Genomic DNA, 25,484 nt, shown 5'->3' with positions numbered 1-25,484 from the left:
TTGATGCAGAAAAGGTCAAAAACTACAGTCTTCAATATGGATTGCATCTCAACATCAACAAAACAAAGATTCTCACCTCTAGTCCAATTGGCAACATTATAATAGGTAGAAAAAAGATTGAGATTATTTGCAATTTCATCTTCCTCAAATCCAAAATCAATACTCTTGGCTCTAGAAGTCAAGAAATCAAAAGATGAGTTCAATTGGGAAAGTCTTTTGTCAGAGACCTCTCAAGAGTACTAAAGAGCAACAATGTCAGTCTAGAGACTAGGTGTGCCTGATCTAGGCCATGGTCTTTGCAATTACTTGCCATGCATCAGAAAAACAGATAATTAATAAGCATGCTAGAAGAAGAATTTGAATTGTGGTGCTGGAGAAAAATATTGAAAATGTCATTGACTGCCAAGAGAACAAACAAGTCTGTACTGGAGAGGGTACAACCAGGTTGCTTGTTGGAGGCAATAAGTTGCTTCCCCCTCCCCCCTTAGATAACTTGCTGTGGTAGGGATTTTTTGTTATTGTTGTTGTTTTTATACTGGTTTATTGATAAAGTTCATATACATTGATTTTCACATTGGATATTTTCCATTTCCTTTACCCACCCTTTCCTCCACCCATGAAATTGTGCAGCCCTATGATTAACCACCTCTACCTCTCATCCATCCTCACCCCTCTGCTCTCACCTTCTGCCACGTTGGATCCTCAAACTCATTCCACAATAATGGCATTATACAGTACTTTTCCTTATAGGACTGAGTTAGTTCACTTAGCATAATGCTCTCCAGGCTCTCCCATGTTAGATAGTCATTTACACAATCATTGCTTCTGCATTATACATAGTATTCCATCTAGTGAATGTACCATAATTTCTCAATCCATTCAATTGTGGTTGGACATTTAGGCTGTTTCCATATTCTTACAATGGTGAATGACTCCACTATGAACACTGGTGTACAAATCTCCATTTGTGAGAGGCAAGAAGCAAGGATTTTTGAAACTCTGTCTTACATACTTTGGCCATGCTATCAGAAGGGACTGATCCATGCTTTGAAGGGTGGGGGGTCAGCACAGGAAAGGAAGAGCCTGCATGAGATGGATTGACAGTGTCTAGGATAATGGGGACAGGTGTGTTGTATACAGTGAGACTGGCTCAGGATAGGCTAAGGTTCAGAGCTTCTGTTGATAAGGGTGATATGTGTCATAGTCGACTTGATGGCACATAACAATCTACCCTAGACACAACCACCACAACACTATCCTAGACAGTCGTGTTGGAAGGATTCTGAAGTTTCATGTTGTCTTTGTGAAATGGTGCTATGCTTGATAGTAACTCCTCCCTGAGGAGCAAGTGAGGGCATTGCATGCTATGTATTTGCTGAGCATGGTTGAATGATGAATGTTTATTGACTGTCAGATTGTTGCTATGTGAAGCGAAATACGTTTCAGAAAAAAATGCTATAGAATCTTCTATGAGGAGTAGGAGAATTTCACAGATGAGGTGATACTTGGATTAAATTTTCAGTCTGTTACAAAAGAAACAAGTTTTCTTGTCAGCTGAGGAGCAGTTATCATTGATTGTCTACTATATGCTGAGCACAAGGCTAGATCCTTTATGGGTTGTCTCATTATTTATTCCTCATAATTATACACAATTTTACAGAACAGACTCCAGAGATAGAGCAAATGAAATTGTATTAAGTACAGCTAGTGTTGAACTCTAGATTCCTGGGATCAAACTCTATCTTCAGTGGTAGCTATTCAGAAGGACGTTAGAATTTGTTCATTGGGAAGGAAGTAGATCAGTAGTACTAAATCTAAATGGCCTGTGGGGTTTTCAGATGCAGAGGTCTAGTCAAGCTTAAACTCAAACTGATTGACATTGAGTCAGAACTGACCCACAGCCGACCCTCCATTGAGTTCTGAGGATGTAGTTGAAAATGAGAGGAATCTGTCCATCTTTCTCCCTCAGAGCTGCTTTTGGATTTGAATCAAGAGAAAGGGATGGACTTTGGGTTAGCAGCACAAATTCTTATGGGCCACCAAGGCTCTAACAGATGTCTAACAAGACTTTGGAAATATCACATTGATTGATTTGGTGATCTGGTAATGGTAACAAAAACAAACCAAAACAAAAAAGCAAAAAACGAAACACAACCACCAAAAAACCCCCATGTTGAAGACTCACTACTAACAGATTTTGTGCATGTACTTCTAGGCTCCTGCTTAACAGTCAAGATCCTTCTCCCTTTGTTATTTTAGCATGGGAGACTACTAGTAATAAAGTACTATGTTTTATGTTGTGTGAGCGTTTCAAATTACTGTCAATGCAATATTAAATCCAAAATTGATAGGAAAACTGCCCTACTTAGAAATTCAAGTGTTCTTGGTACAGTACTATTTATTATCACCATGAGACCTGTGCTCTGGCACAGTTCCACTTGTGTTCAGTGAAAGACTGTTTAATATGTATGTGTATTCTACTGAGGCTCAACTTTGACCTTCAAGAGGACAGAAAATGTTCCTTAGAGAGATGCTGGATGATATACAGTTGATATCCATGCACAAGGTTAGGGTGGTGGGCGCATGCATGAGTGATTAGAAAAACAATGCTGAAAGAAAAAAAGCGTTGTTTTTTTTTTTTACAGGCATGGTTTGAACAAGAAGGAATAACCAGAAAATGTGTATAACATTGGTGAATCCTAATATCCTGCACAAATCCACACTCTTCTTTTGTCTCCCTTACATTTTCCAACTTTAGATTACAGTAGTTTGGTGACCTAGTGGTAAGAAGTTGAGAAACCCAAAGGCATGTGGTTCAAATCTACCAGCAGCTCCAAGGAAGAAGTTTGAACAGTCACCTCCCATTTGATTTACTGCCTCTGAAAACCCACCAGAGGATAGGTCAGCTAAGGCTTGGTCCTAACGCAACAGCGCACAATAGCAGTAACAGTTGTCCCTTTACCACTGAGAGATAAATTCTGAGACTCCAGCAAATGCCTGAAACACCAGGTGATAGTGAGCCTTATATGTACTGTATTTCTTCTTATATGTCCTTAGGGCATGTATTAAAACTTTTAAAGGCAGGCAGCATTAGCCCCTTGGACACTGGCAGGGTGTGGAGCAGCTATTCACCTTATTATGTTTACCAGGCTCACATCAGTAAAAGAAGAAGGAGGTGACTTGGGGAAAGATGATAATTTCATCTCTATTCAGAAAGATACACAATTTGAATATTTCAGACAATAGTAACTGGAACCACAGAAGGCAAAACTGTGCATAAAAATAATATTGCTGTAGTTCATTTATTTTAAAGTGTTTTCCCACATTTTCCTCTATCTGAGAGTAGTCGTGTCTTACATTCAACCGCACCTAGCAGACTCTCTCATCCTGCAATAAAGTTAAAGTCTTCCAAAGAGGATTTTTGTTGTTCCAGCTGGTAACCTCGGGCACTACCAAGCTGAGATCACTTTAAATTAAATTATTTGCTGAGATGTGTTGAGTCATACTGATAGTGTGAACTCAGATCAAACCCTGCGTGAGTACCTGCTTGTGGTTCAAATTCTATGGGGACATTATTATATCCTGTAGTTGTTGTGCCTCTCTGAATGGCAGCTTTATTCCTAGAATATTCTTCCTTTGTGGGTGTAGCTTTTTGATGTCCCAGGCTTATGCTGAGGTCTCACCTTCATCTTGGATGTGTTTTTCTTCCCGGTAGTATATAAAGGAATGGTGTGATTGACAACTCATGTCTTGGACTTGATGAAATATTGTAGTAGTGAAAGCGAATATTTACTTAACACTTTCCTTTTGCCAGACACTGTTGTAAGAACTCTTTCTAGATAAACCAAACCCAAACCCATTGCTATCCAGTGCTTTCCAAGTTTTTACAACCTTATGGCAGTGTAGGATTACCCCATAGAGTTTCCAAGGCCATTCTTTTTATAGACGCAGAGAGCAGAGTACCTGGTGATTTCAAACCATTTGTCTTTCCATTAACAGTGAAGGCCTTCATCACTGTGCTACCAGAGCTCCTTTGTTTTATATATAGTCATTCATTTATTAATCATATTAAACAACAACAACAAAAACCAAAACAAGCTCAATGCTGCAGAATCAGTTCTAACCTGTGGAGGCAGCATATATCTGATATTAGAACTCTGCATTGTAGAATTTTCGATATTTCTTTTTTTTTCCTTTTTTGATCTTCTTTATTTGTTGTCCAACTTTCACAAGCATATGAAGTGATTGAAAATATCATGCCTTGGGTCAGGTGCACTTTGAAGAGGTCCTTTGCAGCATATTTCTCAGTATAGTGTGACATTTGATTTCTTTTTTATCACTATGTGAAACATTTTGAGTTTTTATTGTGTGATGAGTGTAATTTATTTACAGAATAAATGGTGTTTTGTTTAAATAATCTACATACTTTCTGTTTTGTGACATGGATTGTTATGCCTACCCTGCCTTCCTCATGCATCCCTGTGCTTTATGGTTCCATTTTTCTCCTCCCTCAATTTTTTCTGCTGACCTTTATTTTCAGGCAAGTACTGCCCATTCATTCTTTTAATAATTTTTTTATTTTATACTAGTTTACTTATAAAGTTTATGCACATTGTTTTTCACACCAGCTCTTTCTCTTTTCCTATACCCATCCCTCCCTCTACCCATCAAATTGTGCAACCCTATGATTAACACACTGCTCGTAGTCACCCCTCTGCTCCTACCCTTCCCCCCTTGGATTCTCATACATGTTTTACTAGTTATCTTTCTAATGGCCTTAGACAGTATTTGTCCTTATGGGACTGAGTTAGTTCACTTAGCATAATGCTCTCCAGACCCTCCAAAGTTAGGTAGTAATTTTCACAATCATTGCTCCTGCATGCTGCATAGTATGACATTGTGTGAAAATAGCTAACTACATCTTTTTCTTACCTGAAGCTCCTCTGAGTGGAATTTGGAACCTTTGAATTAGCAATCATGTAATTTACTATTTGCATGGCCTAGAGAGTCTAATAATTATATTTGGTAGGCATTTTTTTTATGCAATTGAAAATCAAAGACTAAAACCTTCAGTATGGATTACATCTCAGCATAAAAAAACAAATAAAAAACACCAACCAAAAATACTCACTACTGGATTGATAAGCAACACCATGGTGGACAAAAAAAAAAGATTAAAATCGTTAATACTCTCTTCTCACTGGGATACACAATCAACACCCTTAGCAACAGCAATCAAGAATTCAGAAGATGTATTGCATTGGGCAAATCCACTGTCAAGGACCTCTCCAAATTACTTAGGACTCAGTTAGAAGTCCAAGACTAACTGATTCAGGACTTGATCTTTTCAATCACTTGCCATACATTTGAGAGTTGGGAAATGAATAAGGATGATGGAAGCATTGATGCATTTGAGTTGTGGTGTCAGAGAAGATCTCTGAATAGTCCATGGATTGCCAAAAGAATAAAGAGAAATGTTTTGGGAAAAGAATGGCCAAAATACTGTTTGGAGGCAAGAATGGCAAAGCTTCATCTCGCATACTTTAGCTAAGAGAATCTATTGCTTGGAAAGTGATATTGTGCTTGGGAAGAAGGAGGATCAGAAAAGAATGGAAGACCATCAACGAGATGGATAGATAGGGTGACTGCAGCAATGAGCTCAACTGTGTCAGAGATGATGAGAACAACACAGGATAAGATAGGATTCTGATACATTGTTCATAGGGTCACTATGAGTCATGCAAGACTTGATGGCACATAACAACAATTATTTTTTTCAAGTTTCAGAGGAGAAAATGGAGACATAAAGAAAAGTAAGCCTTTTGCCCATGATTACAAAAATTGACTCTAGAGTGCAGTGTTAGTGTGGTGAATGTATGGGATGACTTCCTGTGAAAATTCGGTTCATCTCTGTAAAGCACTTGGCCCAGAGCCTGCAGAAGTAAAGCAAGCTGTCACATGGCCACTCAAGTCAGAATGTGGACCATTGTCCTTATTGGAAGACAATATATCCTTTTGTTATCCATTTATCCTTTTGTGATGTGGGATTCTAGTTTAAGTATTATCCTCAGACAAGAGGAGATTGTCTTTTGAAAAAATGAGTTCTCATAAATCTTTTCATTATATGCTGTATAAAGGATGTCACTGTGTGCAAGTTTACTACCATATAGATTTATAAGTTCTAACTATTACAACAACTTCAAAGCAATTCTTAGAGAAGAGTTCAGGTTAACAGACATTCAGGTACTTCATGTTCATTTTCTAGTCCCCATCCTAATCTTCTCCCCAACTTCTCTACTATAAGCACATCAAATATACTTAGAGATACTCAATGAAAGTGAGTGAAGAGGAAGATAAAAGAATAATTTATGACATATTTTTTTCATCTCTAATGGAAAATTTCACTCTGTCAGGATTCCAGTTAGAGGGCAAGGTTCAGATCTGTTATTTGTGGGTCAGTATGAGCTGTAGTCAATTTAACAGCACCTAACAACAAACAACAGTAGAGTATCTTTTCCTAATGGTACTAGTCTGAAAACTTTAGAATAAGTGTCCACATAAAGTAGAATAATTTTTTTTTAATTATCCTTTATTTAGTCTCTCCTTCTTCCTTTCAGTGTTCTCCACACTGTTTTACTTATATTTTCTAAATTTAAGACACGGTACATGGAGCTACTTGTATGAAAGATGTTTCTTTGACTTTGTTAGTGTCCTCAAGGAATTCTCAAAGACTAAAAGTACAAAGGCATTTCCTCTCCTCTCCCCTTCTTCGTCTTTCTCTACTCAACCCAACTCACTCTCATTTCTGACCTCGAAGCCAGGAATGAATAAAAAGGAGTTTAAGGAAGAAAAGCAGGGAAGTTGAGTTCCGCATGAACTTTGGAAAAATGGTATGGTAGAAAACGGCAGAGCTGAGGGGTAGCAGGGCCAGGCACAGAAGGAATATGGACAAACAATAAAAAACTAAATGAACAGGGACTTGGTAAATGATGGTAAGTCCAGCTTAAAACATGAAGGAAAAAGATGGGAGATGAGACTTTCAAGCAGCCATCATTCTTTTCTCATTTCCCTAGTTAGAGAGAGAGCCATGTGAGGTGGCAGGTCTAAAACACTTGAGAGAAAAAAAAAAAAAAAAAACCAATGCAGTAGAATACAAGGCTATATAGACTCACAGAATAAGAAGACGTCCAAAATAGTGTCACCATGATAGTTTCCGTCACTGTCATTCTTATCATACAATGATAACTTGGGGCAAGACTCCATGTTAAATGACGCTGGGGCTACCAGAATGTATTCTTATGCTCATCTTCTGTGTTGTAAATACTTTGAAAGTAAGAACTGATTTTTTTTTTCATTTTTTAAGTTTGAAAATATTTTTTTCATTGTTGCACATTTTATTTCCTCCTCCCCTCCCTCATCCCTCAGCCTTCCCCTTAATGTCAGACAGTTCTTCCCCTCATCTGATCTGAAGCAGTGTTCATAGCTATCCACTCTTCCTTTTCCCTCCTCAAACCCCCCCACATCTGTCTTATTTTATAACAATGGTGTTACTGTAGTGTAGCTTTTGTAACTGAGGCATTTCATTCAACGTAATGTTCTCCAGGCTCCCCCATGCTGTGGAGTATTTTATGAGTTCATTGTTTTTCAATGCTGCATAATATTCCATTGTGTGAATGTACCATTGTTTTTCTATCCATTTATTTGTTTCTAGGCAACAGGATTTTAAGAGAGAAGCTGATCTTTTTAGGAGTTAAAAAAAGAAAGGCAAAGCAGACATTTTTGTGTTAATGTTATTGAAAAAAAGACAAAAGCACCTGCTGTGAATATTTCATTGTTCCCATTATCCTTCTCTTGACAGAATTCCAAGGTGCCTTAGAGAACCTGAGTAACTAAGGGCAATAGCTGGTTTAGAACTTAGTTATTTCTATCAATACTAGGATAATTTAATAAGAAAAACAATGACTTCTAGGAAATTTGCCCAGGTCTCTGATATCTTCATCACTCTACATGCCCTTTGTTGCTGTGTGTCATATACCACAGGTCTTCAGAGGCAGTTAATTGCATGGGAAGAGATTGCCCACCCTTCTATTTGAACACTATTTCTGTATATACACAGTATTTCTCTGTGACCATCTGTCCAGTCACACTAAGAGACTGCTTTTCAGACCCTTCACTCTGCACTTTCAATAGCAGTCATTGACTCTGAATCTCCTGTATCTGAAGAACGTTGATTCCTTACTTCTACACGCAGTGGCAGGCGCTGAGGTGAGGCAAAAGGAGATATAACTAGTTTTATCTAATTCTACCAAATGAAATAAGCTCAGTGAACGTAGCCATGATTGTGTTCATTTGATATTGTAGTAATTTAAAAATTAATCAGGCCAGGGAAATGTAAATTCACTTTTCAAAAAAATAGAAAAATGTGCAGGCACATTAAAAACTCATTGAAGTTCTTCATTATGGTTTAAAAATAGATATTAGAAAGTTCAGCCTGACCTCTTATCATGTTATCTGACGAACTCGTAATGGTCATGTTAACTTGAACTTCTATATAGGGTTTTTTTGAGTTTTTTTCCCCCAGTTTTACATGGATTTTTTTAAGTCTCCTGTTGGGGGGGGGGAGGAATCCCCAAGGCAATTTGAACCATATATAATTTTTCTCCAGAACTGACTTTTTGTACAGAATAATTTAACACCGTGAGGCCCAAGAGAATCCTATTACCTGTTTCTGTTTGTTGAATTTATAATCCTTACAGGATTAGTTTTACCTCTCAAGCTGATCTTTGTGAAACGTGCTCCAAATTTAGTTATTTCACCATACTCAAGATGTCCCTCAAACTGGGATTTTTGTTGTTCTATTTTGTTTTACAAAACTATTGACATTTTACTGAGTGTTTAGCTGAGTCTTCATTGAATAAAAGGGTCATGGAATTGTGAAACTGGCAAAAGAGGACATGTCTGTTCCATCATACTCATTCCTACAAACTGTACACAATAAGATTCCACACCACTGGAAATGGAAGTATAATTGCTTTATCTTCTTTGAGTGCTAACCCTTGGTGTGCTTTGTCGTTGTCTTATTAATACTGGGAACAAAGCCAGGTTTAGGCAAATAGAATTAAATTTTCAAATAGGTTACTGATTTTGAAGTAAATTCAATTAACATGCCTCAGGTCAGCCTTTTAATTTTCCATATGATTTAATATTATTTATTGACCAACTACATTTATAAAATTTATTTATGGCTGGTACAAGTTTTTCAAATTTCTGAACCAATTCAGTTAAGAGCTTTTTCCCTGGTATGGGTAGCAGTTCACCTTGTCAGTTCATCCTCTGTGGGAGGCATTCTGGTTCAGAGGTTGAATTACTACCTTCCATGCAGGAGACCCAAGTTGGAGTTCGAGCATTTCAGCACAGCAAGTGCCTGTCACTGGAGGCTTGTGTGGTGCTATGATGTTGGACCTGTACCAATGCACTTCTAGACTAAAACGAACTAAGAAGGAAGACCTAGTTATCTAGGTATTAGATTGTGAAACCTATGAGGATCACAATAGTCCAAAACACAACTGATGATAAGTGTGTCAGTGTTTTGCTTTGCTTTGTTGCACAGGGTATCAAAATGGATTGCAGGACAACTCAAAGCAGCTAATAAACAATTCATACACTAAAGCATGATCTCTGCAGTCAGAATATCTGCGCCCAAGACCTGACTTTACCATTTACACATTATGTAATTTTGAGTGAGGTACTTAACCCTTCTGTACCTCATCTCTTTGGACACAGAGGATTGTATAAGTGCTCTTCAACTGAGAATACTAAGTATTATCTTCAAGTGTCAAGATCGTGATTGATATTAATACATAGACATGGAACCAGAAACTTTATTCTCAATACTTCTACTAAGAGAAAAATCTCCAAAAGTAGCAATTGTGTTTTCACCCTGATAATTATTTAATGCCAATGCATAGTATCTGGCATGGTGGTAAATTGCTGATCTTGTCATTGTCTTTTCCAAAAGGGTCTTACCATGGGATACCTCTCATCCACTCGTGATACTACTTCCAACTTCGACTTTTAAAAAGACCACATCCTGTCTATCCAGAGATGGATCCCTCCTCTGAATTCTGCAGTGGAGACTATTTGACATAATATGCAAAATTTTACAAAAGTGTATTCCTTCCTGCTTCTTTAGCTCTGTTCTCTCTACCCTCTTCAAAGCCTTCTTTTAAAATCTATAGCTTTTACCATTTTTCATCTTGTCAGCCTCCTAGATTCTGATTATAATTGCTCATTACCCCCATTGACCTTGTTTGACCTTCACTAAGTGTGTCAGAGATGAAAAGGATGATGCAGAACAGAACAGAGTTCAAGTCTCATTCATAGGGTCATTATGAGTTGTACTTAACTTGATGACACATAACAATGCCAACAAAACCAGTCTTTTCTTATTAACATTATCACTGAACCTACCATCCGCTATGCCCTACAATGCTGCTCATGAAAAGGCTCCTGTGTTTTCTCAACTCAACCAGGTTACTATTTATATATTCCTCTGTTTACATAATCTTTCCCCCAGTATGAGTCCAATTTCTCGAGAGTTCACTTTAGTTTCATAAATAGAATCTAAATACATTGTTGGTTCAGTCTAGAACAAAACAAATGAAGGTTTTAGTTATATACTTTGAAATTTGCTACCTCATCTTTATTCACATAAAATATTTATTGTCTATTTGGACAAGGTAGCAGTCTTCAGAACAGACCAAGGAAACACTGGATGTGTCCTATTTTCGCATCTTTTCAATCTATATACAGAACAGATAGTTCAGGAGGCTGGGCTTTATGAGGAGGAATGTGGCATTAAGATTTGAGGAAGACTCATCAACAATTTACATTACACAGATGACATAACCTTGCTTGCTGAAACTGAAGAGAACCTGAAGTGCTTGCTGCAGAAAGCTAAAGACTGTAGCCTTTAATATGAATTAAAGCTCAACATCAAGGAGACAAAGATTCTTACCACTGGGAAAACTGGCAGCACCATGATGGATGGAGAAAAGATTGAGGTTGTTAATAGTTATAGCTTGCTTGGCTCTACAATCAACATTTTTGGCACCAGCAGTCAGGAAATCAAAAGGCAATTTACATTAGGGAAATCTGCTGTAAGTGACCTTTCCAGAGGTCTGAGAAACAATGATGTCAGTCTAGAGACTTAGCTATGCCTGATCCAGTCTATGGTCCTCGCAATTACTTGCTATGCATCAGAGAGCTGGACAATGACTATGGAGGACAGAAGAACTGATGCCTTTGGGTTGTGGTGCTGCAGAAGATCTTGAATATACCATGGACCACCAAGAAAACAAATAGGTCTGTCTTGGAGAGGGTGAAAACAAATTTCTTCTAGTAGGCTAGGATTTTGAAACTCGGTTTCACATACTTTGAGCATGTGGCCAGGAGGGACCAATACTTGGAGAAGCGTATCATGCTCGGAAGGGTGGAGGGACAGCACAGGAGAGGAGGACACTGGATAAGTTGGACTGACACAGTAACTAGAGCAATTGGTATAGGTGTGTCAGAATCAATGAGACTGGCTCAGAACAGGGCAGGCTTCAGAGCTATTGTACATAGGGTCACTATGAGTCACAGGTGACTTGACGGCACTTAAAACAACAGCAGTATTCAGGGAAAATCATACTTGGAATTTAGCCAGTCGCACAAGGTAGAATTATGTTGATGACACAATTTTTTTTAAATTAAATTTTATTAGTATTAATGAACATTTACAAGGATTTTGGGTTTTCATTCCTTCATTGCTGTACCATTCTCTCTACCCTCTTCCCCAGTTTGTTCTTCTTCCCCCGCCCTCCGAATGTCTGTTTTAATTGTCCAATTGCCACAGTGCTTGTCAAAGCCAGTTCTGTTTAATCTCCTTAAGATGACACAATTTTTGAAAAAAGCAAAGAATCAGCATTTGATAAGATCACAAATGAACAATGAGGGAAAACCACATACAAATATATTTGAGATTACTCAGCAGTGATATAAACAATACAACTGACTATATTTTGTATTTAATGTTGAATGAAAGACAATATATGAACAAAAGTGTACATCATTCTATCTTGGTAAGCAACTTCTTTAGACATCAATTAATACTTTTTAAATAGAAAAAGAAATCTTCATGCTGTTGGTTATTGCTTATGAAAAAAAGAAACAATATAGTTAAAAAAATTCAACAATTAGCTAGTCAAAGATTAATTCAATTGTAGAGCATAAAAGCATATAAATATTAATGTAGCTTGCGAATTTAAGTAGTTCCAAATCATGAATTCTCAGTAGGTTTTATTTTGCAATAGGTGTCTCTGCTATGAAGTCTGGTAAATAATTTTCCAACTATAAAGAGCGAACAACTGGAATGCCACATTTTTGATGCATATTTTTTGCAGCACAGAAGGGATTAGATTCTAAATATCTCAGCTGTTAAAGGCTCTTTTAGGCTTGCCCAAAATGAAGAACTGAAAAGGAAAAAGCTTTCCCTAAAGTAATTCATCTGATCTATTTGGGCTCAGTGGCATTCACTCTGAGCATGTGTGGATAAGCGGCATTGAATAGTTCAAGAGTTTGCAGCTGCTTGGAATAATTGGAGAAAAGATATCTCTGGTTATTATCATCCATTCACATGGGCTAGCCAATGGATTCTGACTGGCAAATGTCCTCCAAGGGTCTTAGAATCATTTTATCAGAATAACAACAGCTCCATTTCTTGAGTGCTCACTATGTGCCTAGACTGTGCTCATTTTATGGTCACTCTTAAGGAAATAAAATTCTTTTTTTTATGTTTGTTTTCTATAGTATTAAAAAAATGTTGGTCTAAGTTTATACTTTATAAACTTGACAAGTATTTACAATTGTTTTCTTTAACCTAATTGTTGGTTTTGAACACATGAGGGAGAGGAAAACATCCCTTTGATGCTTTGAGTATTTCAATAGAGAGCAGTGATGACTTTCATAAGAAAATTGGTAGGCATAGAACATCTTTAAACATGTAGAGTCCTCTAATCTGCTTAGTGTTGATAGGCTCAAAACAGTGACTAAAACAAACCACTAATGGAACGAATTATTGATGCAATAAACCAGGCAACTTGAAACAAGGCTTTGTGCAATTTCAAATAAAATTAAGTGATTGATAAATTTTAGCTTGTTCAAAACATGAAGACTAGTTTAAGGTGATAAAACACAGCACATTCATGCGTTTATCCTTTCATTATTTTAATGTTAAGTTAGATGAAATCCATAATAGTATCTGACTTGACTTACATGGTTTATTTTTTGCTTATGACTTGAAGTCTTTTTATTTCCTGATCATAATTTTATGCCCCAAAGCCTTTTATGAAGTGACTTGTAGGTTTCTCACCAAATCATACCATTTTGGATTTTTAAGCCTTAGGAAATGCTGATTTTTCTAAAAGAAGTATCTCAAATTCTCTCACCTAACTCTTTATTTTTCAGGACTACATTTGAATGCTTCTTCTTCTGGGAATTATTCGTGAATGGGCACTCCCACAGCTACCTTCTGTCTTTTTTCTAGATTCCCAAGGAGTCATATGCATAATTTCATTGGCTCTTTTTATTTTATTTTATATTATTTACTTGTCAGTTGTGCTAAATTGTGAATATTTTGAAGCATGGCTATTTCTCTTTAAGGTTTTATTTTTGTCTGTCAGTATCAGGTCGGTTGCTTCATACAGAGTACAGCCTCAGTGAGTATGCCTGAGTGGAATGAATCCATTCAGGAATGTCATGCAATCATGTATTATCAGTCAGGCTTTTTTTCTCTTCAGCTCCCATCCCCCTTCCTCTCTCTCCTATGTCTCTGTCTCTCTGTCTCTGTCTCTCTCTCTCTCTCACTCACACACACACCCCCCTCCTCTCATTGATTTAAAGTATCTATAGACTTGTAACTACTGCTTCTACCATGGTTTTAGTTACAACTCTTTAACCTCCAGGTTTTGATCTGACACAAAAAGAACGCCCATTCATATTGGGCTAGGTTTTCCTTGGCCCTTAATTTTCTCCTTTAACAGGACAGTGTTCTCATAGTGCCGCTGTAAGGTCACGATGACGTTTCTTTGTGAGGCTGGTGCAGGACTGAGCAAGGTTGTCGTCTGTTGTACATGGGGTGGCTATGAGTCAGACTTGACTCCATGGCCCTTAACGACAACAATTTCTAGTTACATTGTAGCAGCACTATGAGAACACTTTCATGTTAAGACAGAATATTAGAAACAAGAAGAAAATGGAGTAAGTGGAGTCTGGAAATGCTCCAGAAATTGGACAGGAAGCCTGAGCTGTGAAGGGAGTGCCTCTGGCTACCACAGGAGGCAGAGCCCGCCTTCAGCTACGGTTTGACCCCTCACACACTCTTTGCTTACTACGCGGTTCTCTTTGATAGAACATGAGAGGCAGACATGGATTACCAGGCTGCATCTTTTTACAACCATGATTGCATTGCATTTTGAAGTTTCTTTCAAAGTGCTTGATTTATTTTCCTCTCATGTATGCATTATGTATGTGTTGCCTCTTGTGATCAGGATTCAGAACGGCTTTCCATGTCTTTTCCCCAGCCCCCTTGAAATACAATATAGACTCAGAGTCCCACACTGAGCTCTGGAACAAAGGCGCAAATTCCATCTGGGTCTCCTTCAAAGCAATTTGTTGTTTTGCAGCAAGCTACTTGAAGGCTATAAAAAAGGTTCTCACCTGTTTACTTAATGGGTGACCGGCCTCTTTGCTTTTATTTAGCCATCTGTTCTGGTCTATGTCCCTCTGAACTTGTAAGATCCATCACTTCATTTAAGCTGTTACCTTGACACATTGCAATGTTGTGGACATAATGATTCCACAGAGGAGCAAATTAAAACAGTTTTTCATGATTAGAAGGTTAAATGAGGTAAGGCTGTGGTTGTGAGCGGTGAGATAAGGGGGTTTGAAATGGCAGAGCTCAAGAGACTTTCAGGTGATGGGAGAATTAGGCTGGCTAAATGAAGGGACAGGTCTGTACATGTTAGGGGAGCTGAGCATGTACAAAGACTTTCGTTGGATGCCTGGGACCACTGGGGTCATGTTCAGCTAGCTTTCCATTTAGAGACCTGAGACCCTGGGTTCAAGGAGGACAGAAGTGCTGGTTTAGGTCTTATATCCTCAGGAAGTTCTGTGAGCAGAAAAAGAAGTTTCTTTAATCAGGAAGGAGAACACTGGAGAGGAAGTTCAGTCATTACTAGAAAACTAGTTGACTTTTCTTAAGTTTTGAGATACCAGTTCTCAACTATTGAGTTGGTTCCAACTCACAGTGACCCTGGGACGGAGTAGAACGGCTCCATAAAGCGTCTGAGGCTACAAATCTTTACATGGGGAGATTGTGTCATCTTTCACCTGTGGAGCTGCTGGTAGATTTGAACCATTGACATTTTGATTAACTGCCCAACACTTCATATCCATCGTTAGACCACCTTAGTTTAAAGGTATATCAAGGCCAATCTCAAATTCACTGATGGATAAGTCATTGAAATTTCACCCTAAGTTCATGGCAAAATTGTTTCTGAGCGTCTGCCCTCTGTTCTGCTCTCCTCCTTCCTACTCCAGACTGGACTTTCATCTGATTCCTTGATGGCTGCGCTTGGCTAGGCTTCTAGTCTCTGAAATGAGTACCTAGCACGTACTTACTTTCCCATTCTTAAATCAATCCCTGATCTGAACACTTTGGATTCTCCTGATATGACCTGCTTATTGCAATCACCTAGACTAAAAATCTCAGGCTTTTCTGCTTCTCTGCCTGCTACTGCTATGCAATCAGTGGCCAAGTTTTATTCCTTTTACCTAAATTGAGTTGCTCATATCACTTTCCACTTTTCACCCCCCTTGCCACTGCCCTCATTCCCATCCCTTGCCAGCCCTGCACTAGTCAGTTTTAATAGCTTCTTAACAAGTCTCAGCCTGACTTTAGTCTCTCCCTGATCTCCTAACACCATAAACACTGAAGTTTGCTTAAAGGTTATACTTATTACCCCAAAAAGCATAAAGTAAACAGATCAACAAAAAGATTTTCTTTGATTTTTCCATCACCAAGCAAACTCATTTCAGTTTCTCAGCTTGGCCTCTAAAGCTGTTCACAATAAAGTTATTACATGTGTTTCTAGTGTTTTCTCTTTCTCTGTTCTCTAGTAACTTGCTCCATGACTATGAATAGCCCCGTGTGGTTCATTCCCCTCTACCTACAAAGTTCTGCTCTCCTTTCTCTGTTTATTAAAAGCCATGTATTTTATCAAACTCAATCTCAAATATCCCCCACTTCCTCCTTTTAAAATATAAGTAGTTGTTTCTTCCTTTGTTGCATGGCAACACATTTTAGGAGAAAGATGTTATGCTTCACACATTTTCCCCCTCTTACTGCAACCTTCTTGAATCTTAATTTTGTATAACTTATAACGAGCTCTGAGGACTAGTGGGTAAGGAGTTCTATTGCCAACCCCTTTAAAGGTACATGGTTTGAATCTACCAGATGTTCTGTGGAAGAGAACGATGACTACTCTCATGCTGTGCAAATTACACCATCTGAAAATTCACTGGAGAGTCAGATGTGAGTTGGTTCCAACTCCACGGCAATGAGTTTTGTGTATCCTGTGTTATTATATGCAATCCAGTCACCTACTACTCATCACGACCCTTTGAACAGTAGCTCTGAACCGTGCCCTATATTGAGCCAATCTTACTGTATGTGACATACCTCTGACACAGTCACTGTGCAAATTCACCTCATCCAGGGCCCTTCTCCCTTGCACTAACCCTTCACCTTTCCAAGCATCATGTCCTTCTCTAAGGACCAGTCTCTCCTGGCAACATACCCAAACTACATGAGATAGAGTTTCAAAATTCTTGCCTCCAAGGAGCAACCTGGTTTCATAATCTCTAAGACAGACCTGTTTATTTTCTTAGCAATCCGTGGTATATGTTCAAGATTCTTCTTCAGTACCACAACTCAGACATCGAGTCTTTTTCTGTCATCCTTAATTACTGTCCACCTCTTTGATGCATATCAAGTAATTGACAAGACCATGACCTAGGTCAGGCACACCTTAGTCTTGAGACTAACATCACTGTTCTTCAGCACTCTAGAGAAGTCACTGACAACAGGCTTTCCAAGTGCAATTCATCTTTTGATTTCCTGACTGCTGTTGCCATGAGTGTTTCTTGTTCACGTCCCTTATTATTACATACCGTCTAGTTGCCTGTGACTCATAACAACCCGATGCACAATAGCTATGAACCCTGCACTATCCTAAGCCAGTCTCACTGTCTCTAACACACATAACCCCATTGTCTCAGTTACTGACTCAGTCCATCTCACCCAGGATCTTCCCCTCTTGTGCTGTCCCTCTACCCTTCCAAGCAGGATGTCCTTCTGACACGTGCCCATAGTATCTGAGACAGAGCTTCAGAATCCTCACCTCTATGGAACCAATTGATTTTACCCTTTTCAGGACAAACCTTTGCAGTCCATTGAATGTTCAACACTCTTCTGCAGTACCACAACTCAAAGGCATCGATCCTTCTATCATCCTTAGTCATTGTCCAGCTCTCTGATGCATAGCAAGTAATTGCATAGACCATAGCCTGTATACCAGAAGAGTGTTTATTTGTGCTTCATTGACTGTGCAAAGGCTTTTGACTGTGTGGATCACAACAAGCTATGGCTGACTCTGAGAAGAATAGGAATCCCAAAACACTTGGTTATGCTAATGCAAAACCTATACTTGGACCAAGAGGTAGTCGTCAGAACAGAGCAGGGAGACACTGGATAGTTAAAAATCAAGAAAGGGGTCCATCAGGGATGTATTTTGTCTCCATCCCTTTTCAATCTGTATGCAGAACAGATCATCCAAGACGCTGGGCTGTACGAGGAGGAATGTGGCATCAGGATTGGTGGAAGAATCATCAACAACCTGCGTCATGCAGCTGACACAACCCTGCTTGCTGAAATTTAAAAGGACCTGAAGCACTCGCTGCAGAAGGTCAAGGACTGCAGTCTTCAATATGGATTGAAGCTCAACATCAAGAAAACAAAGATTCTCACCACTGGGCCAATTGGCAGCACCAGTATGGCTGGTGAATAGATTGAGATAGTTAACAATTTTAGTTTGCTGGCTCCATAATCAGCAGTCTTGGTAACAGCAGCCAGGAAATCAGGAGATGAATTGCATTGTGAGGACCCTCTCAAGAGTACTGAAGGGCAATGATGTCAGGCTGGAGACTAAGGTGTGCCTGATCTAGGCTATAGTCTTTGCGATTACATGCTATGCATTGGAGAGTTGGACAGTGAATAGGGATGATAGAAAGAGAATTGATGCCTTTGAGCTGTGGTGCTGGAGAAAAGTGTTGAATATACCATGGACTGCTAGGAGAACAAACAGATTTGTCTTGGAGAGGGTGAAGCCAGAATGCTCCTTGGAGTCAAGGATTCTGAAGCTTCGTCTGACCTACTTTGGGCACATTGCCAGGAGGGACTGGTCCTTGGAGAGGGACATCATGTTTGGCAGAGTGGAGGGACGGCGCAGGAGAGGAAGACCCTCGATGAGATGGATCGATTTTGTGAATGGAGTGGTGGGAATGAGTGTGTTTGAGACAGCAAGGTTGGCACAGGATAGAGCGGTGTTTAGGGCTCTTGTACATAGAGTCGCTATGAGTTGCAAATGACTCAATGGCACATAGCAATAAACAACAACATAGCCTGGATCAGATGCGCCTTAGTCTCTAGGCTGACATTACTGCTCTTTAGCCGTCTGGAGATGTCTCTAATAGCAGATATTCCCAATGCAACTAGTTGGGTTTTTTTGGTTTTGGTGTTGGTTTGTTGTTGGGTTGGGTTTTTTTTAATTTTCTAACTACTAGTGTCAAGAGTTCACTAGGCCAACTGATCTCTCTCTATGCTGTTGTTCTTAAGTGCTGTCGCGTCATAGGTGACTCATAGCGACCCTATGAATGAAAGACCTGGACACTTTTATAACTTTCATCCTTTCTCCAGGTTCATAGGGTTTTTGGAGACAAGCTGTTTTGGAAATGGATGACACTCCTGCTTCCAAACTTGTTTTAATCGGGGAACTCCACCAAGCACTGCCCATTATGGATAACCAGTCTCTTATTTGACACATCAGTGTCACAGTGTTAAGCTTCATAGCAACCATGAGTTACCTCTGTAGAGCAAGTGGACAGACCAGGACTATACGATCTAGAAGAATGTTTGACCAAAACCAATTGAAAACAGGCCTGAGGACCGCAGAGTAGAGTCACCCACCTTTGGCTTAGTAGAATCACTTTCTGTCCACTGGGCCTACTGATCTCTCTCTTTACTGTTGTTGTTATTAAGTGCCATCGTGTTGTAGGCGTCTCATAGCGACCTTGTGAATGAAAGACCTGGACATTTGTATAACTTTAATAATTTCTCCAGGTTGATAGGGTTTTTGGAGGCTTCCTATTTCAAAAGTGGATGACATTCCTGCTTCCAAGCTTGTTTTAATCGGGGAGCTCCACCAAACACTGTCCACCATGGGTAACCATTCTTGCATTTGACACATAGCTATAAGTCGCCTACAACTCGATGGCCCTTAACTACAACAACAATGTCAAGAGTGTTGTTGTGAATCCAAATAAGCTGAAACTGTTAACAATTTCAATCTCTTCTTTATGTATCATGATGTTGCCAGTTGGTCCAGTAGTAAATATCTTTGTTTTCTTGATGTTGAACTTCACTCCATGTTTAAGACTGCAGTCTTGGACCTTCTGCAGCAAGTGCTTCAGGCCCTCTTCATTTTCTGCACTCAAGGTTGTGGCACCTGCATATTGTAGGTTGTTGATGATTCTTCCTCCAATCCTGATGCCATATTACTCCTCATAGAGCCCAGGCTCCTGAATGATCTGTTTCACATATAAATTGACAAGATGCATTCCTGAAGTGCTCCTTTCCTGATTTTTAACCATGCAGTGTTTCCTTGCTCTGTTCTTGCTGACTGCTTCCTGGTCCAAGTATGGTCCAAGGTTTCACATGAGCACAATCAGATGTTCTGGAATTCCCATTGTTCTCAAAGTTAACCAGTTTTCTGTGATCCACACAGTCAAATACCTTTTCATAGTCAATGAAGCACACAAACATTCTTCTTAGACTCTATGCCTTCTCCCAAGATCCATCTGACATTGGCTATAACGTCCCTAGTGCCATGCTCTCTTCTAAACCCAAAGTTCTCTGTCAATGTACTGTTCCAACCTTTTTTGGGATAATCTTCAGCAGTATTTTGCTTGCGTGTAAGATTAGTGCAATTGTTCGATGATTTCCATGCTCTGTAGGATCAGTTTTTTTTTTTTTAAATAGGGATAAATATAGGTCTCTTCCATTCAATTGGCCAGTGAGCTGTCCTCCAGTTTGCCTCAAACAGCCTATAGTAGTCCCTTAAAAAGTGCTGCCATGAAAAAAAACAAGGAACAACTACATCTGCTTGGAAAGCGGAAGCAGGAGATAGATGAGATTGAGTTTGATAGAATTTGGGGCTTTTAGTCAAAAGAGATAGAAATGCAGTGCTTTCTAGGCAGAGCGAAGTGGGTAAGGATGCAAGATGGTATGTGGCGATTCCTACTTATGGAGCAGGTGGATAGCCTATCCAGGATTGTGAGGATTGTACAGGATAGGACTAGGTTCAAATCTTTCTTTGTAGGTTCACTCTGAGTTAGACTTAACTATATGATGCTTAACAACAATATTTCGGTCACAGACTTTCTACCCACTAAGGGTGCAGGGTAATGAAACAGAAGGATGACTAATAAGGAGTCCGTGCTTATGAATGAGGAACTTTCATTCATTCACACATATGAGGCACTATTTTGAGAACTTGGGATACAGAGAAAGAATAAGACAAACCTGTCTCAGCTCTCCTGAAATACACAATTATATGGAGTAAAAGTTGTCCAAGTATGGTAGTAGGGGCTTCTGACCTCTACCCTGGTGGGTGAAGGTGAGGGTAAAGGAATGATGGTGAGGGGAGGACGGAGTGGTGAAGAAGGGCTTCCTGGTGGTGGTAATGTCTGATTCAGGCTTTGAAAAGTGAATAGGAGTTTTCAAGGACGATAGGGAGCTAAGAAAGGGCAGGAATATAATCTAAAGATAATTCAAGAAACCTACTAGTCTTGCCCTCTGAGACCCAGCACACTATGGCAGTCTGGTCACCAAATGAGCATTTTTCTGTCTGTAAGTAAAAGATTCTAAATGACAGAATCCTTTGATTGCTTTGAAAGAAAAAGAGAGGGGGATAAAGAAGCCTCCCTCTGTGGCTGCTTTTAGTTGAAAGTCACTCATTCTTCTTCTTTCTGAATGTTTTGTAGAGAAAGTCTGTGATTGCGGTGAGCTTCCTCGCAGCGTTCCTCTTCCTGCTGGTCGTGCGCCTTGTAAATGAAGTGAATTTCCCATTGTTGCTAAACTGCTTCGGACAACCTGGTGCAAAATGGATACCGTTTTCCTACACGTACCGACGCCCCCTTCGGACTCACTACGGCTACATAAATGTGAAGACACAAGAGGTAAGACCTGAGCGGGTTACTTAGGATTAGGAGGGTATCCATGGTAACGGCTTTTCTTTAGGAACAAACTGGTTATTCACCAAACTCACCCTCTCTGGCCCTAAGAGCTTCTTTGAGTCTCAGGCAGCAGCCCCTGTTTGCTCATTCTTAGTCACTGACTGACACATGTCTGAAACCTGCTACCCCCCACATCATATCTTCTGTCTCATTTGGCTCCTGTGGAGGGGAGGAAGCAATTACCTGTTTTCCTATTGCTTCCTGGCATAATGTACACATCTTGCCATTTAGAAGCTCTGATCAGCAGTTACCAGCTGGAGACCTGGCTGGCTTTATTTCCTGGAGGTCATCTAGTTGGGGGACAGCTCTTTATAGAACTTGAGAAAAGCATTTAAACTCTTTAAAACTCTGTAATCCTTAGACCTGGAGCTAGAAAAGGCCAAGCTGATTTTAGAATTCCGAGTGGCTGCAGAGATAATGGGATTTAAAGAGTTTCCAAATTTAAAGGGGTTAACGTCATTTAAATCCTGTAATCACCAGACCTTGAAATCTTTGTAGCCAATTGGTGGCATGGTATAGAGGATAGAGAGTTATTGACAACTATAAAGTACACACGGCGCTAGTGCTTTCACAGGCTAATGTTTGCCTCTTGGAGTGAAATAGACATAATGAGACTCACAAAGTAGGAGAAATGTGTATAAGTGGTTGATAAAATTGGGTGCACTATTTGAAGTGAGTGAGTTGAATATGAAGTTACTCATGGATACCAAGTCCAACTTTGGTTGAAGTTGATGATGACAGAGTAACAGGCCACTACTCACTCATTGCCTTCAAGTTGACTGACTCCTAGCAAGCCTCCTTTGGGTTTCTAAAGATTGGTATATCTTTAAGGGAGGAGGCTGCCCATCATTCTACCAAGATGTATTTGGTAGATTCAAACTACCAGCCTTTCGGCTAGCAGCCTGATGCATTATGCACTATACCGCAGGAAGATGAGTTAAATGTGAAATTCATGTTCATAGATGCAAAGTCTAGGCTCACTTGAAGTTGTCAGTGACAGAGGTACAGGTCACTAGTGTGGCTGTATTGTTGTGGAGAGTTTTGGCTCAGCTCCCATTGAAAGGTCATTTGTGGAAAGATAATAAAAAAGTCACATACTGAAGGCTCCTCCTGTCTTGAGTGTTATTAATAGTATCCTGGTGAGGATGTTGAAAGTTGGTTTGGTCTGACACCTTCTATAGGTGCTATTATGCCTGAGTCATCACTTCGTTAAGGTGATTCTTTGCAAGGGGTTTCTGTATCTGTAAGATTTATAGACTATTGATTATTTATAGCTGAAAAAAAATAAAGGCTCCATTAATAACACATAAATTCTTAGGGACATGGTTGGATGTTTATCCTTTAATTAGCTTTAAACTAAGTTTTTTAAAAGTGTCCTTTGCAAAAATTTGTTGAGTGTCCTATTAAGTTGATTATCTACGTAAAATTGTATCTCTTAGAAAATAGTCTATCTCACAGTTACCTTTTGTTCCTTTTATTTCTGGTTTTCATTTAATATTCTAACTCTTTTGGATTATGTTGATGATTTAACAGGTACCTGTCACAGGTTGAAAATGTAACAATGTGACTAAAATCTCTCGCAAATTGCTCTCATTAGGGATTTCCCACTAAATATCAAACACTCTTTAATTAGTTTTACTGAGTTTGCATTTTTTAGTTTTGGTGGCACAATGGCTACGTACTTGATTGCTAAGATTGGTGGTGTGAACCCACTCCGTGGTTCAGGGAGGAAATAAACTTGATATCTGCATCTAGAAAGATTACAGCCTAGAAAACACTACAGTGCAATAGTGAATTGTGTCACATGAGATTGAGCTAAAAATTGACTTGATAATGCCTAACAACAGTACTGTTAATACTTCCAGAAACACACACTCTGTTTAGAAGAGGCTGTGGCACTAGAGTTATCATTGTAAATGTCGGCTGGATCTTGGCAGAAGACAAAGAGTGCCAGAAGAATATCTTATTTGTGTTTTTATTGACTATACCAAAACATTTGTGTGAATCACAACAGATTGTGGTGAACATTGTGAAGAATGGGAATCCCAGAACACTTGATTGTACTCATGTGAAATCTCTACTTAGACCAGGAAGCAGTCACCTGAACAAAGCCTTGTTTTTTTCCCCCAATTCTTTCAGAGCAGCTTAAACTTCCTCCTTCATCACCATAGGTTCTGGATCATATGTTGTGTCATGAAATTGTTCTGTGATGACACAACCTTGCTTGCTGAAATTGAAGAGGACCTGGGTCAAAGACTATAGCATTAAATATGGATTGAAGCTCAACATAAAAAAAAAAGAGAAAGATTGTCACCCTTGGGCCAATTGGCATCATTATGATAGATGGTGAAGAGATTGAGATTGTTAACAGCTTCAGCTTACTGGGCTATATAATCTACGCTTTTGGTATCAGTAGTCAAGAAATAAAAAGATGAAATACATTGGGAAAATCTGCTGTTAGAGACCTCTCCAGAGTACTGAAGAGTAACAGTGTCAGTCTAGAGATTAAGGTGTGCCTGATCCAGGCCATGGTCTTCACAGTTTCTTGCTATGTAGCAGAAAGCTGTACAATGACTAAAGATGATAGAAGAAGAATTGTTGCCTTTGACTTGTGGTCCTGGAGAAGAGTACTGAATATATCATGGGATGCTGGGAGAACAAACAGGTTCATCCTAGAGAAAGTGAAACCAGGCTGCTCCTTGGAGACAAGGATTTTGAAGTTTTGTCTGACATACATTGGACATGTTGCAAGGCAGGATCAGTCCTTGGAGAGGGACATAAGTCTTGGAAGGGTGGAGGACAACACAGAAGAAGACCCTCAATGAGATATATTAACTCAGTGACTGTGGTAATGGGGGTAATTTCATCAGAGAAAATGAAGTTGGCTCAGGATAGAGCAGGGTTCAGAGCTGTTTTCCATAGGGTTGCTGTAAAGTTCAAGTGACTTTATAATACATAACAACAACAACAACATGGTGGCCTTGTTAGTAGGGAGTCTTTGATGGTTCAAATCCACTGGTAGATCTGATGAAGAAAGATGAGCAGTATCCTCTTATATGATTTACAGCCTCTGAAAGCATGCTGGAGGGTTAGCTAGGAGTTAGCGAGAGCTCATAGGGATAAGATTTTTTAGAAGCTGCCTTTGAAATTCTTTGTATATAGTTTTCTGACACAGCTGCTGTACCAAAAGTTAAAATTAACTTACCAAAAAACATATTTCTTGAGAATAATTATTGTTTTCCAATGCAGGTTAGATTTTCAAGTACATAGATATGGTTTGAGTGCCAGTCTTGACACTTTATTTTCTCTTGCACAAATATCTTAACCACTTTTTAGTCAGTTTTCTTATTTTAACAGAGATAATAAGATCACGTGAAAAGTTATTAAGAAGATTAACTAAGAAAAAAGCATGAGGATACCAGACTCAAACTGATGCTCCGTGAATGACTTTCTTTCCTTTGCTTTGTGTTTACCAGTTGCATCTTGTAGTGTTTTACTTAAGTATTTTAAGTAAGAAAGTACTGTTGTTGTTATGTTGTTATATGCCATCGAGTCACTTGCGACTCATAGCGACCCTATCTTTGTACAACAGCCCTAAACTCTGCTCTGTCCTGTGCCAGTCGCACTGTCTCTGACACTCACATCCTGATTATCCCAGTCACTGAATCAATCCACCTCATAGAGGGCCTTCCCCTCCTGCGCTGTCCCTCCACCCTCCCAAGCATGATGTCCCTCTTCAAGGACCAGTCCATCCTTACAAGAATCCTTGCCTCCAAGGAGCAGCCCGGTTTAACCCTTTCCAGAATGAATCT

The 25,484-nt window shown here is 39.3% G+C and overlaps 1 protein-coding gene across 1 annotated transcript in view; it reads left to right on the top strand.

The window, feature by feature from the left end:
- LOC102861336 (alpha-N-acetylgalactosaminide alpha-2,6-sialyltransferase 3-like) overlaps positions 1-25,484 on the top strand; it is a 953,952-nt gene that overhangs the window by 374,658 nt on the left and 553,810 nt on the right. The window contains exon 2 of the mRNA XM_006888598.1: positions 21,421-21,615. Within this exon, the coding sequence (XP_006888660.1) occupies positions 21,421-21,615 (195 nt within the window). The remainder of the gene's footprint in view (positions 1-21,420; positions 21,616-25,484) is intronic.

Source organism: Elephantulus edwardii, unplaced genomic scaffold (assembly GCF_000299155.1).
Source record: "Elephantulus edwardii isolate Elephantulus edwardi_28Jun2011 unplaced genomic scaffold, EleEdw1.0 scaffold00069, whole genome shotgun sequence".
Taxonomy (NCBI): domain Eukaryota; kingdom Metazoa; phylum Chordata; class Mammalia; order Macroscelidea; family Macroscelididae; genus Elephantulus; species Elephantulus edwardii.
This window is presented reverse-complemented; position numbering and strand designations above follow the sequence as displayed.